Source organism: Camellia sinensis, chromosome 12 (assembly GCF_055761805.1).
Source record: "Camellia sinensis isolate YWXY chromosome 12, ASM5576180v1, whole genome shotgun sequence".
In the NCBI taxonomy this organism is placed as follows: Eukaryota; Viridiplantae; Streptophyta; class Magnoliopsida; order Ericales; family Theaceae; genus Camellia; species Camellia sinensis.
Genome location: NC_138972.1, coordinates 81749649 through 81763583, shown reverse-complemented (window position 1 = coordinate 81763583; position 13935 = coordinate 81749649). Strand labels below are relative to the sequence as shown.

Genomic DNA, 13935 nt, shown 5'->3' with positions numbered 1-13935 from the left:
CGATGACATACTAATACCAGCTTTCATAATTTTCATGAGGTTTTCGCGGATCCAGTGTCTCTTGGGGGGGATGATTGTAGGGCTTGGGTAGGTTCTAAACTAGGCCTTGACCAACCTCAGGAGCGGTGAAAGCATTAATCAGAAATTGCAATATCATTAAACAGCGTCTTTAAAAGAATTGTAACTTCCCAAGAAAAGCAGGATCTGGAAGGATCACCAAAAAGAATGACATGTTAGAAAGAGGTTATGAACTTTTTGAAACATTGAACAGAGCGTGTCCTCAATGTAAAACTAACAATAAAATACATAATGCTAATATAATTACACATGACAAGTGGACAACATGTTAAGTCTAAACCAGTCTTATGATACATTACTTCACCAGGAAGTTTGAAATTCAGACTCAAAACACAAACTTCAACAAACATCAACTTCTTCAACATTACAAACATGAAATCCACACTTTCATGGTATTATTCAGATAATGGGGAACAAACCCATTCATAATAGTCTTTGTCTACTGTTTAACTGCCTTAAGGTTCTAGCATGTCTAACCATACCAAAGACTGCAAGATTCTATGGAATGGCAAAGGCAAACCTTAATGCAAATGAGCCAAGAATGAATTGCCTTTTCATTAGCCAAGGATGAGTTGCCTCAAAATCAGCAACCAAACAAAACCCGTTGCATTGCAACGAAGCTTCTTCGTTTGGTTGCAGCAAGGGTGGGGCCCGTTCCGACGATTCGACACTGGACCCCACTTGTCCCCTTGCTCTCAAACTTTGAGATGGCAGCAGTTATCAGCTGCTGCAATCCACTTACTACTGGGAATGGACATCCCATGCCCAGTATTCATCACATCAGAGAGAGAATGGACAGATGGCAGGGTATGATTGAAAGCAAAGAGATTGAGATCTCCCCTGGAAAACATACTAGTCACCTCCGACCCTGAAAGATTTGATCTCTTGCCATTTGCTCTCTTCGGTGACTTCAAATTTCCACTATCAGATTGCAAAACTTCAGAATCCTGAGATTCAGCGGGTTGACAAAGTCGTCCATGTTGAGGCTTTTCTGTCTCAGTTCCGCCTTTATCACCATTTGAAGTCTTCGTGTTAAGGAAGCGGCCACCACAGCCCCTTGGACGGCGCTTTGCATGGAGATGACGCGACAGGTGCAAGTATGGCTGGGGAGAAAACCAGAACATGAATTATTTATAACCATGAGGTGAACAGTTATTGCTCATAAAGGAAAAAGAAGAAAGAAGAAACTCGTTAAGGTTGAGTTTGGATCTCGAAGTGATTTGTGGAGGGAAAATAAAAGGGAAGAAGAGAAATGTGAATAAAATATAAATTTATTTTATTTTATTTATATTTTAACATTTCCCTTTTCTTTTCTTTTTCCTCCACAAATCAGTCCCCAAATTTTGATTGAGGCATCACTTTCGGTAATGGTCCAAAACAAAAGTTAGTTATTTAATAAATTTGAAGTACATAAAAAGCTGAATTTAGAGAAAAATTACGAATGGTTGGACAACACAATTAAGTTGTAGAACATATAAAAAGATGAGACACTCCTCAATGTAACATTCAACATACCCAATTAAAGTTTCCACAGACAACCCAATCAAATCACCCCAAAATTCCCAAACATCAAACATTGACATCGTACAAATGGCCGAATTAGATTTAATGGATTAGTTTCGTGATTAGCTACAAAATGTTAATGGCTTCAATGATAAAAAGCATAGTATTGCTTTGAATTCAATGGAAATTATACAAGGTAGACATAATTTATAAGCTTTAATATGAGTGCGATGCAGACATGATCTCAAAATACAAAACTACCACATTTTTCAGATCCTACAAATTTTCCCTTTTCCAATAGAATGGAACATCACTGATTCCTCAAGGATATATGAAGTTGAGGAAATGTACCTTACGAGCTCTAAGAAGTTTATTCTTCGATTCTGCCTTGGCACGCGAGAGCCGGCGCCTGATTATTCCATGATACTGCTTAGCATTTACATATATCGGTCCATCATCTGTCGTCAGGTTCAATGGTAGCATAATACGACCCTAAATCATGTAAAAAAAAGAAATAATTAAATTTGTAACTCGGTCCAAATTTATTTTTGTGAACACTAGCCAAGCAAAGGCTTAGACACCAACCAAAGTAGTGTGACGCATGAAGAAAAATGAAATACATCATTCCCACCCTTGCAACACGAGATACAAGAAAATAACAGCAGAAGTTAGTTATTCACTTATTATAGACATGGATTTTCCAATTAGTAAAGCTATGTGTCACTCTGGAATTCTGCCTTTCCGCTCAGCCAATCCTTAGCCCAAATAATGGCACAATAGGATTCATGTAGCCAACCTCAAATGGTCAGGACAAAGCTTTGGTAAGTTGAGTTGTTCATGCACCTTAAACTTTCATTCCATTTTCTAAATTTACATTTTGTTGCACCTCTTTAGTTCCTCTTCTACACCGTAGACTACCTCCCCTTGTTTGAAATACAATTTCCCTCCATTATGCTGCCTTCTTTCAACATCAGCATATTACTTGTCCAAATTGTGGAATTTTATGGAGGATTACAGACAAGGGAATTCCATCTTTTAGGATGGCCGTGCCATGCGTTGGATGAGCCAAACCTGAATGTATCAATTCAATTATCGTCTCGTTCTTTTTCAAACAATCACCTACCATAAGTTTGAGTTTAGGGTTTTTAGTTTTATATTCTCATAGATATTAACTGAATTTTCTGCACTGGGTATGACTTTTTTGTGTGGTTATTTTGGACTCATGAGACTTCATGCACAACATGAAGATAGTTAAATGCAAGGTTGAACATTTCCATAATTTATAAGTAAATTACAAATAATTGGTTAACGCTGATTTGACACTCTTGAGCACACGTCCAGCACATTCTATGGCATGTTTTCATCTTCACCCACGTTTGTGTCCTGCTCCTACCACTTAAGAATTTACTGTGTCAACATGCCTGTATCATGTCATATCCGTCCACATCCACATCCATGTCCATGACACATACAGATCAATAAATATTTATAATCGCGTTCCATTAACCAATTTCATTTTCAGATTAAGACTTTTAATGCCAAGAGGTCCTTGACACAATAGGATTCAAAATTTAACCTTTCTTTTACTTTTGATATGGACAGTTAGGACTTCATATTTTTGAAATAACACAAGTGCCTTCAAAACAATCACAAGTAAACCAAAAAGCATATAAAGTTACCCTCAAATAGTGTAACTCTTATTTACTCTATTCAGATAGACAAGTACAGAAACCCAATAGTTTTGAATGCAAAATAACTTGTCGGAAACCTCTTGACCATGTACATTGTTCAAGCATATAACATTTTTGGGTACTTGGTTGACACTTTTGGACACTCTTGGATCATGTGTCTAGCCCACTCTTGAGCTTGTTGTCATGGTCTCCCCCAAGCCCATGTCCTACTTAACCAGAATTATCAATGTCAATGTGTCAACGTTCTTTCTTGTCCTTGATCCACATCTGTGTCTAGACAAATCGAAGTACATATACCCACACGTGGCAATATTCAAATTACTAGTTCTGTTTAAGGACTTGAAACTTTTTAACACTATGCCCTTGACTAAACTCTATAGACTAATCTGTATAATCCACTAGAATCAAAAGAAAAACAAAAGGCTTAACTGTCAAATATTTGCTAGGTCCAATTTTTCATTTAATCAGACCAGCATAGGTTACAACAACCAAGTTAAAGAATCATCCATGATAAGAATTTTACTTTACACAGATAACATAGGTGAAAAAAAATGTAATTTAGGGTAATAGGTGAGCAAGAAGATAAGAAGGAAGACAAACCGGAATCTGAGCTCCATAAGTTGAAAAAAGTCCATAACACTGATCCCCATAAGGATACTTTGCACAGATCTGTGCCAGTTCAGAGACCAAAACAAATAATAAGCAATCCATAACTAGAAACAGAGGTTATATTAATCTGGGGGAAAACACCTTACCACAGGTTGGCCAAATCCTAGCTCGATACAACCACGATATTCTGATGGAGCTGATTTCATGGGCATGTTTGCTGAATTTTTGCAATCACCTGAATGAGAGACTATTTGGATGGTCAAGGAAAGTCAGATTGAAGTGCCTTGTACACAAATTATTGTAATAGCAGATTTCAAAACTTATTGCTATGCCTGCCTTCATGATCATGAAGGCAAATAAGTAAAGCAACAAACATCTACCAGCATAAAAATTATTATAGGCATGGGTTGTTTCAATCAAGAAAGTGAGGAACAATTGTTCAAAAAGTTAAAAATAAAAATCTTTTAGCGAAAAACTAAGCACCCTTTACAGAGTTAAGCCATTCCTCTACAATTAAGGGCTCATGAGTAAGAATGTGAGGATAACAAGAAAGAATATATAGAAGAGAAAGTTCAACATAGCCACCAGATTAGAAGGAATATATACAAATACCAAAATTACTGCTATCCCTGTAGGATTTTTGAAGTCATGGAAGGTAAATTACCTAGTTAATCCTTCTAGTGCACATAAGTCATGCGCTCCATTTCTCATACTAACATGTTGGTACATTATGAAGCAAAAGAGTCTCACATCAGAAGAAAAGTAAAAGGGAAATGGTCTTCAATATACATGGACTTGCTACTTACTGACTCAAAGTTTTTGAGTGGGAATGAGTTCTAAACAATGTCTATTAGGCCCGGGTGTCGCGCAAGGTGGAAACCTTTTGTCACTCCCCAAGTAATTGGGCCTTGTTGGGGTGTTGTTGGTCTCCTTAGATCCCCAACAAGTGGTATCAAAGCCAATGGCTGGTTGTTTCAGTCATGCATTTCATTCCTCACACTAATATGTTGGTTGTTTCGAGAAAGAAAACATCCTTGACTCTTTGTTTTTTTTTATCATTTCCTTTATGTTTTCTTTACGAAATGTTTCCATTTCCAAGATACCCGAAACAACAAACCGAAATGAAATTTTGATCCTCATAACCGTTAGGAATTGACTCTTTATAACCAGGATCGGTGAAACACGAAATAACAACCAAGAAAGATAAAACAAATCGAAGAAATCACAAAAACACAAGGATTATGTGGCTCACCCCATAATAGGGCTATCCACGACTGATGCAGTTTTCACTATGATGAGAAAACAATACAACTCTCTCCAATACAAGAGGCGCCCCCTTCATCTATTTATAAGCATAGAATTAGGGTAATGTGGAAACAACAAGAAATTACCAAAGTGCCCAAAAAATTTGAGACCCCCTCTTCCCTTGGGGGGAGGCCTCCCCAAACCCCCCATTGGACTGAAGGCCCAATGAATAGTATTTATCATGGTCCACAAGACTCAACGTGCACATGGCCTATACTCATAAGGTTAAAATGAAATTTGTCCAAATCTATTAACAGTCAATTGTTTTAATGCAGTCAATCAAGACAAGATTTTGAATTCTGTCATTAATATATAATTGATTGTTCTACCATATTGTGTCATTCACAATAAACATCTCTACTTTAGGCAATCAAAGTCACATTAAATCTTTGTTGACCATAATACACCCAAAAGCCTCTCGTGTCCTATTCTCATGCCCCTGATATGGTAACCTACTGATGCTTATCTACATTGTGCACTATATATACCACCAAGTGTGTTTAGAAAAAAGACTTGGTAAAGCACCAAAATGACAAGAAATAAGATTAAACTTGCATGGATAGTCGATAAGTCTTCAAGGAAAGCCACTCTCAAAAGAAGAAGAGCTAGCATATTCAAGAAAGCCGGAGAACTGTCTGTCCTATGCGATGTGGAAGTTGGTGTTATCGTTTACAGTCACGAGGAAGCTGATCTTGCTGTTTGGCCATCTTATAGGCACATGAAACAAATGTTTGAAAGGTTCCTGAGTATCCCAATAGTAGAACGAAACCAGAAAATGATGACAAATGAAGGCTTCCTCACACAAAGGGTCACGCAGGAGACCAATAAGAACAATATGGAAAAGAAGAAGAATGATAAGAAAGAAATTCAGGAAATCATGAATCAAATCTTTGAAGGTAGCAATCTATATCAACTAAACATCATGAGACTAAATTATTTGTCATTGTTGACAGTTGATAAGCTGAAGCAGCTTGAAGAAAGAGAAAGAGCACGAGGACAACAAGCTCCTCCTCTATTGCCACTTCTCGTTCCTGCTCCTGCTCTTGGTCCAGCTCCTGGAATGATGGAAGTGGATGAAGTTTCCCAAGCTCACACTAGTATTGAAGCAACATCGATAGAGCAGTTGATGAATGACAACTGGTTCATGGAAACAATGCCTCTTAACTGGGACATGCTAGGTCCAACTGGGGTGAGTGATATGGGGATGCCATCAGCGCCTGTTGTTGGCAGAATGAATGGTGATAATGAAGAGGATTTGCCAGATGACCTCAATGCATTCTTTCCTCACATTTACTCCCCTTAAAACACATTGTTCTTCAATCATCCAAAAATGAAATAAAAAGAATTATGCATGTCAGAAGCAGAATCTTTCGTGAATAGCATATCCAATGTTCTTTTCTTTCCTTTTTTTATTTTTTTTTTATTTTATTTATAGTGTTGTTGAGTTTTTCTCTGTTGGATTCCATGTAATGAATGATATCAAAGGCTTCTTTTAGTTCAACTTTGGTAACAACCAAGACTGTATGAACTAGAAAGATAAATCCATGATCTTTCTTGTTCAAACATATCATTTTAAAGTTTTTTCCACCTCTTATCATTTTAATTCCCTTATGCATGAATCTTAATGAATTCCATCATAACTATTAACCATCAAGACCAAAATAATAGACAGATCATTCAAACTCTTATGCACCAGTTATTTTAAAAAATTACAATTGTTATTTTTTCATGCAATGAACGGTATCAGAATGAAGACAGGATAACGGGCATACAATTTTAGATCCAAAAGCTCATTGTTCTCCATTTTTCATCCTATGTTCTCTTTTCACAAAGCATGGGTTATTTTAGTTTGGACAATACTAAAATAATTGAAAGATTTCCTAGTTGCAAAAGGGGTTAGCCAGACAAGTAAACTAGAAACTATGGAATATGGATTACTCTTGGATATCTGTTTTCCCAAAATAAGGACTACTACTTGCATCCATTATATCAGGTTTCCCACATATGATCAATCCTACCATAGCAAGAAAACTACACATGTTCATCTAGAAAACTGAGCAGTTATGCACTGAAAAACATTAATCCTGAATCTGTAAGGAATTTTCTCCTTGAAAAGTTTCCAAGTTCCTTTGTTAAGGCACTGACACCAAGTTCCCAGAAAGAAAAGGAATACTGGATGGGAATTATTATGCAAAAACAGATCATTTCCATAACATGATAGGTCACTCTAAATGAAATTTTCCACTGCATGCTCTCTACCTTTCCTCTGCATATAAAATGTAGATAGAATTGTTCTTATCTTCTTTGACCATATATGCCTGATAAAAACTCATCCTCAAATATATAATGGTACAATGTTTACTTAACCCATTTAGCCTCTTATGTCCTACCAATTTATGGCAAGAAAAGCAATGGATCCTAAGATGCCATAAATTATTGGCATATCTTCATGAAGATAACAATACGAGATTCAACAAGAACGTATGAGGTCTACTCATGCTTAGAATCTTGATTTTTTTTCTTCCATTCATTGAGATTTCATTTGAATTTAACTCCACTTTCTCCCCCAACACTAATTCAAAACTTTTGAAGAAATTACCTGGAAAGATAGCGAATTGAGTTGTATTCCCTTTCTCCAGCCCTAGTTCTGTAGCATGCTCCGCATGCTTAGTGGAAGTCGGTTGGCCTCCACTGGTAGGGTGTTCCATCGATGAAGACTTAAATTGGCCAAATGATTCAGCATAAGCTGATTGAGACCCGATCCCACCCCACCAAGGCACCGCACCCGATGACAACTGACCAGTGGGATTTTGGACAATCCCTTCATGCTCTTTGAGATATACAGTATGCATGGTCATATATACCCTTCAAATTAGATTCTAATTTTTAGATTGCTTAGTCTAGTTCCTGCAATTTAAAGTGATAAAATTAGCACAAAAAATTTGATTTTTGTCATATTCCAAAAAAAAAAACCTATCAGCTGATCTACACCATGGTTCATCAAGAACAGAATTATGCTACAATATTGATCAAATATTGTAATTTGATCAGGAGGAGCATCATTGGCATATTAGAAATTAAGAGTAAAGTACCAATCAAAAGAAAAAGAAACATTAAAACAAACCAAAATACCAATTTAATAGACTTAGGAGAAGGTGGAGATTATCACTATGCAGAAAATTAAGAAAAAAATTGAAATTATAGTTTAATAACAACAAATACCCATATGAACCCAGAGCAAATACAAACAAAAACTTCACAAAAATAAGAGAAAAGATAAAGATCACGCAAAACTAGTTGGTAAACAACAAAGGAGACCTACTAGAAAGACAATTAAAAACCCAAGATAGAATATAGATGTTCAAGTTGGATTGAACCAGAGATCACCCCATGGGGGTGAAAGAGAGAACAGAATATTCTTACAGGGAATCCAAATTTGTGTAGAGAAGAAGAGAGTGGAGAGACATACCCAGTAGCAGAAACAGCTTCAAAACCTCAAAGATAGAAACCCCATTTGTGTGGAGCCATGTCTGTACAATTTGAAGCAGAGAGAATGGAGAGAGAGAGAGAGAGAGAGAGAGAGAAGACGGCCGTGGGATGCGTACACGTGTAATGGAGCTGCACGGCAACAACCAATGAAATATAGCTTTCATGCCAGTTTTGTTTTTTTGTGTAAAACATTTATTTATCAATAATGCTATTAGAGGTATATTTTTGTGTTGTTTTGGATTCGTTTTAGCAGCCATTCGGGAACTAGGTTAACTGTTAAAAGTTAATTTTTAATTTATTTTGGATAATATTATTTTTTATATTAAAAATTTAAAAAGTTAAAATGTTAATTTTTAATTATTTTTCTAAAAATATTCTTTAATTTTGATATTTGAGAGAGCGTTTATGTTTTGTATAGTTATTTTGAAGCTGATCTTGATTCGAGTTGTTTGTTTTTTTAAAATTTATTGTATAAAATATTTATATAAAAATTAAAAGTATTTAGATAGCAATAATTATATGTTTAAATTAAATTTGTTTTTAAAAAAATATATGATAATTATAATTTTAAGAACAATTATTTATTTTTAATAATACAAATATGTTTTAAACATATGACTACATACATCTTATTATCTTAAATTTTTTATATAAATATTTTATTTAATAAGTCTTAAAAAGTGAACAATTTAGATCACCGAAGTTGACCTCAAAATGAACTCACTAAATTTAAATATTCTCTCAAATTGAGATTGCCAACCGAAGCAAATCCAAACTTATTTTTATATTATATTCTATTCATATGTATATGTATATTGAATTAACTTAATATAATATTGGGATCTTATAGATCGACTATTAAATCAATAGTGTTAACTAATATGATGATAAAATAAATGGTAAATTATAAGTATATTTATTGAAATTTGTTTAAAATATAAATTGTTTCTTGTAATTTTAAAAATTACAAATATTCATTTCTCAGAATTTATCATTTAACAAAGTTAACAGAAAAAATAAAACTTCTTAATTTTTCTTCAATACAACAATGAAATTACCATAATTATTAATTTAAATATATTTATAAAATTATTAAAATTATTAATTGACTTAATAATTAATCAATGAAAGGGATTATTTTTTATGCGATTAAAAATTTTAAAAGGTATAATATAATTTTTAAAATCATACAGAACTATTTATATTTTAAATAAATTTTAAAATATATATTTATAATTTATCTTAAAATAAAACAGAATAAGTAATGCAATTATTATAATAATACTATTTATTTATTAATTGTTTTTTTTTTCTTTCTTCTCTCTCTCAACCTTTTTCATTTTCCTTACTTTAATCCAACATTGGGCACTCATCATTCCACCTCTACTCATTTTCCAATGAGAAATGTTGTCCACTGAGTGAAATGGCCAAACAGTGGTAACCTTTAAACTATCTACAATTTGATTAATGTTTCGGACCCCACTCGCGATCAACTCCCGGTGAGGTGACAGGTAGTGATTGGGTAAAAAAAAAAATTATTTTATTTTATTTTATTTTTTTTTTGAATTTTGACCAGTGGGGGCACGCCACCTCACTGGGGTGTGACCCCATTGGGAGTCTGTAGCGGAGCTCTAACATATTAAAATGTTTATATTTAAAAAAATAATTAGATTTTTTTTATAATTAAATATGATATTTGTGAAAAAAAATTAAATGATTTTAAATTGAATGTGATATTTTTCTTTATTAATTATTTTAGTTTACTCTATCTTTTTATAAATTTTAATTCAAAAAGTAAAAATTATTGCCAAACAATTGTTTGCTGTGTGTACTAACAACATAAAATGAGTTACCAGTAAGTCCAAGGCTGCGTTTTATTTTCTAGTGTTTTTGTCGTTTCATTAAACTCCTAGTCCAAGCAGGGTCACTTTTTGGTGATGATGGTTCATTATTTGTAAGTGGTCCTTTCATAATGTGGTCCATGGTTGCTTTCACAATGTGATCCATTTGCTTCTTCCTCTAGTTTACAGTTGTAAAGAGGTTGGTCTTCCCAACTATCGTGGTTAGAGTACCTTTTGCATATTTTTTAGCTTAATATAACATTATTTGACCCACTTACTGACATTTGAAATTTTAAAATAGTTAGTAATTTAATATGGTATCAAAATTTCAGATATGTATGATTGAGATCAAATAAATGACAATTGTAGGTTTCCCAAGATAGAAAGGTAAGATTGTGTTTGGTAACATTGCCAATTTAATGTTTCTAAAATAGCAAGAAAAGTATTGAGAAAATAACATTCTAGCTGTAAGTTAAAGGAAATAATTTCAGTTTGGTGGAAAAGTATATGATTTTTTCTTTTATGTAAGGTTAAATTTAATTATTCAATCTTTATAATAACGTACATGATATGGCAATATGAATTATAAATTTAATAAGATTATAGTTTCATATCTTGAACTACAAGTTAGTATTTGATTGGTCAATAGATGGAGTAATTTCCAAATCTCCTACTATGGCAGGCAAGTGGAGTTCTAGTCATATTAAGAAATTGACACTCTCTCTACGTATAAAAGTATATTTAAGTCACCTATCAATTATTCTGAATATAACGTATTCTGAAGAAGGTCAAGAGATAGAAACGTTTTTTCACTAATATTTATTATTAGGTTTATGTTCAATCAATTATGAATCACTTGAAAGGTTCGCATAACTAATAAGGGTATGTTATTTATTTTTCGCATTGTATTATTATTTGTGAAAATCATGATAGTTCATGATTTTGAATTATGAAGATTGTTATATACATAACACTATAAAATTATTTACATGTGGTATCAAAGCCATGTTTTAGAACATTATGATTTTTCGATTAAGTAAATATCAATTAATTTTGATTACAATTATGATTGCCTCGATCCAAAATTTTTAATTTGTTGAACATGATATGAATTCAATATGCAACTCTTATGTTTCTACTTTAGATTGGATTGCGTATTGTATAAATAATATTTATTTAATGAGTGTTAACTCTTTGATGATAAACCGAATGTATTAATATTTTGATAATTGAATACTATTGTGGAGAACTGGTTTGGAAATACTCTTCAGATCCTGGGGAACGCTAGTGATCCTCAGCTAGTCACCTGAAAAAGAATTAACACTCCGGTCGGGGGTGCCGGAACTAGCACTCTGACGGGCAAGTTAGTCTCTACCCTCTGAATTACTTATACTTTAAGTTAAGTGTAATGGTTCTCACATACCTCTTTCTGGCTGATGTTCTTCTATTTATATCCTTTCTTTCTTGGGCCTCGGGATTGGGCCCACTTTCAATTCGGCATTCGGCCTCTTCTGTAGCAAATTGCTTTGTACTCGGCCCCTTGCTCAACTGGCTATATGGCCGAATAGGGTAGGATTTGAACGTGCGAGACGGGGCCAAATGCTATGTATTTATTTCAGCCTCCTTACGACTCCCAATATTCGGCCTCCACAATTGCCCCCCAAGCACTCCTCTAACGACAGCTGGCTGGAGTGTTTGGTTTCTAACTCGAAAAGTCAGAGTCGAAATTAGGCGGCTGACCTCATTCCAATGCAGATATTTGAGCACACGCCTCTCAGTTATCATTTCAACTTCCCGCCTCTTCGTACACTTCTATTTATTGTGATTTAAAATTTCGACGTCCTTTCAAATACATGCACATTCTTAGGTGCTTGTCGCTGGACTGCCTTCCGAATTACCTCTGCAACTTCCTTTCATTCACTATCCTCTTCATCTCTTGTAAGTTCTCTTCCTCTCTGCTTCGAATCCTTTTTCCTGATGTGTTTTTAGTTTAGCATATTCCTATAGGCTGAAAGAGATGGCAAAACATTTGAAAGATCTCCTCTCTTCGGATCGAATTTTTGGCTTCTGACGCCATTTTTTCATTCCTGATGACGTCCGTCTGTCACTCGTGACAGACGACACCCTTGATATGGAGAGGGCTAATGAAACCACGATCGTCTTCCCTCTCCTTTTAATCGCAGAGGATGGAGTTCGTTTCCCCCTTCACCCACTCCTTAGGGCTATGCTTTGCCATTGGGGTTTGATCCCTTCCCAACCCAACGTCAACTTTTTTAGGATCATAATGGGAATCATAGCACTAAACCATCGCCTTAGGATTAACCTCGGCATTCTTGCTATTCAGCACTGTTATGCCTTGGCCAAGTCTTCTGGTCGGCACGGACGTTATTTCCTTAGGGCCAAGGACATCGACCATCAATTAGTGACTATGCTTTCTAGTTCTGGGAAGCGAGTCAATGATGTTATGGTTGTTGTCCAAGGTAACTGGGAATTCGGCGAAGGTGAGGATCGCCTCGATCCCATTCCTAGACGGAGGGTCGAACCAGGTGGCCGTGTAGCTTCTTTTATTTATTTTTTGTTATATTTATAAAGCTTCATTTTCGAGATCTCACGATTTTGTTTGTGCAGGAAATGATTTGAAGAAAGTCCTGACTTCAACCGACAACGCCGTTCTTTCGGAAATCAAGGTCGAGCTCAAATACTTCAGCTGTCCGAGTCTTCAGCAACAGGGGAGGGCGGCCCACGTTCTGCTCCGTTACGAACCGACTTATATGACCTTCTCGGTAACAGAAAATATCCTAATTCCGAAGGGTGAGGAGTTTCTTACCGCTCTTATTTTGACCGATTTCAAAAACTTGCGGCAAGTTGGTTTCGAGGGGTCCAATTCGGAGCGAGCAGAAGTAGCTGAGATCGTCAAGTCAAATTAGTTCGAAGCCGAAGTCGACGAAGCTTTGAAGTTAGCCTTTGAGGAAGCAGGCCTTAATTCAGCCGACCCTCCGTCCACTTCGGGCCGATTGGACATTCTACTTGACGACATTTTTCACGGTCTAGAGGACCTTCCCAGCGCATACCCTGAAGACATGGCTGGGTTAAGCCTCACACAACTTGCCAAAAAGGCGAACGTGGAAAGAATGGCCGCGCGGCGAAGAGCGAAGGCCATTCGAGCTGGAGTGCCACGTGCCGCCATATCTCAATCCTCCTTGCCTATTAGCGATTCTTAACCCTCATTGCCTGTTATTGAGGAGGAAACAGAAAAAAACCGAAGTGCCGAGACCGAGGTGGTTGTTCAGGCCGATCAAGAGGCTGAACAAAAGGCAGAGAAGCGTCTTGCCGAGGTAGAGTCCGGCTCAGAAGAAAACCGCGCTGACAAACGGCCTCATTTGGAGGAATCGGATGTGATCGCGCCTTTTGTCATTCAG

At 35.7% G+C, this 13935-nt stretch overlaps 1 protein-coding gene across 6 annotated transcripts; it reads right to left on the bottom strand.

The window, feature by feature from the left end:
• Nucleotides 1-346: 346 nt before the first annotated feature.
• LOC114316946 (nuclear transcription factor Y subunit A-10) lies at nt 347-8873 on the bottom strand. 6 transcript variants are annotated; one of them, XM_028263651.2, is made up of 6 exons: nt 8656-8873; nt 7786-8093; nt 4028-4116; nt 3873-3941; nt 1933-2073; nt 347-1181 (listed from the first exon to the last, which is right to left on the bottom strand). In XM_028263651.2, exons 2-6 carry the CDS (start codon nt 8042-8044, stop codon nt 774-776), a joined length of 966 nt encoding a protein of 321 aa, XP_028119452.1. In that variant the 5' UTR covers nt 8045-8093; nt 8656-8873; the 3' UTR covers nt 347-773. The 6 variants fall into 6 exon arrangements, with proteins under 6 accessions (XP_028119452.1, XP_028119449.1, XP_028119451.1 ...); XM_028263648.2 differs by having other exon boundaries at nt 4028-4128; nt 8656-8842; XM_028263650.2 differs by having other exon boundaries at nt 4028-4128; nt 8610-8663.
• Nucleotides 8874-13935: the final 5062 nt, after the last annotated feature.

Coding starts and splice junctions, on each gene's coding strand:
- LOC114316946 (XM_028263648.2), bottom strand. CDS start 8,044: ATGACCATGCATACTGTATATCTCAAAGAGCATGAAGGGATTGTCCAA. Junction 4,129..7,785: donor TCAATTCGCTATCTTTCCAG/GTAATTTCTTCA, acceptor CCATCCAAATAG/TCTCTCATTCAGGTGATTGC. Junction 1,182..1,932: donor AACTTCTTAGAGCTCGTAAG/GTACATTTCCTC, acceptor TTTTCTCCCCAG/CCATACTTGCACCTGTCGCG.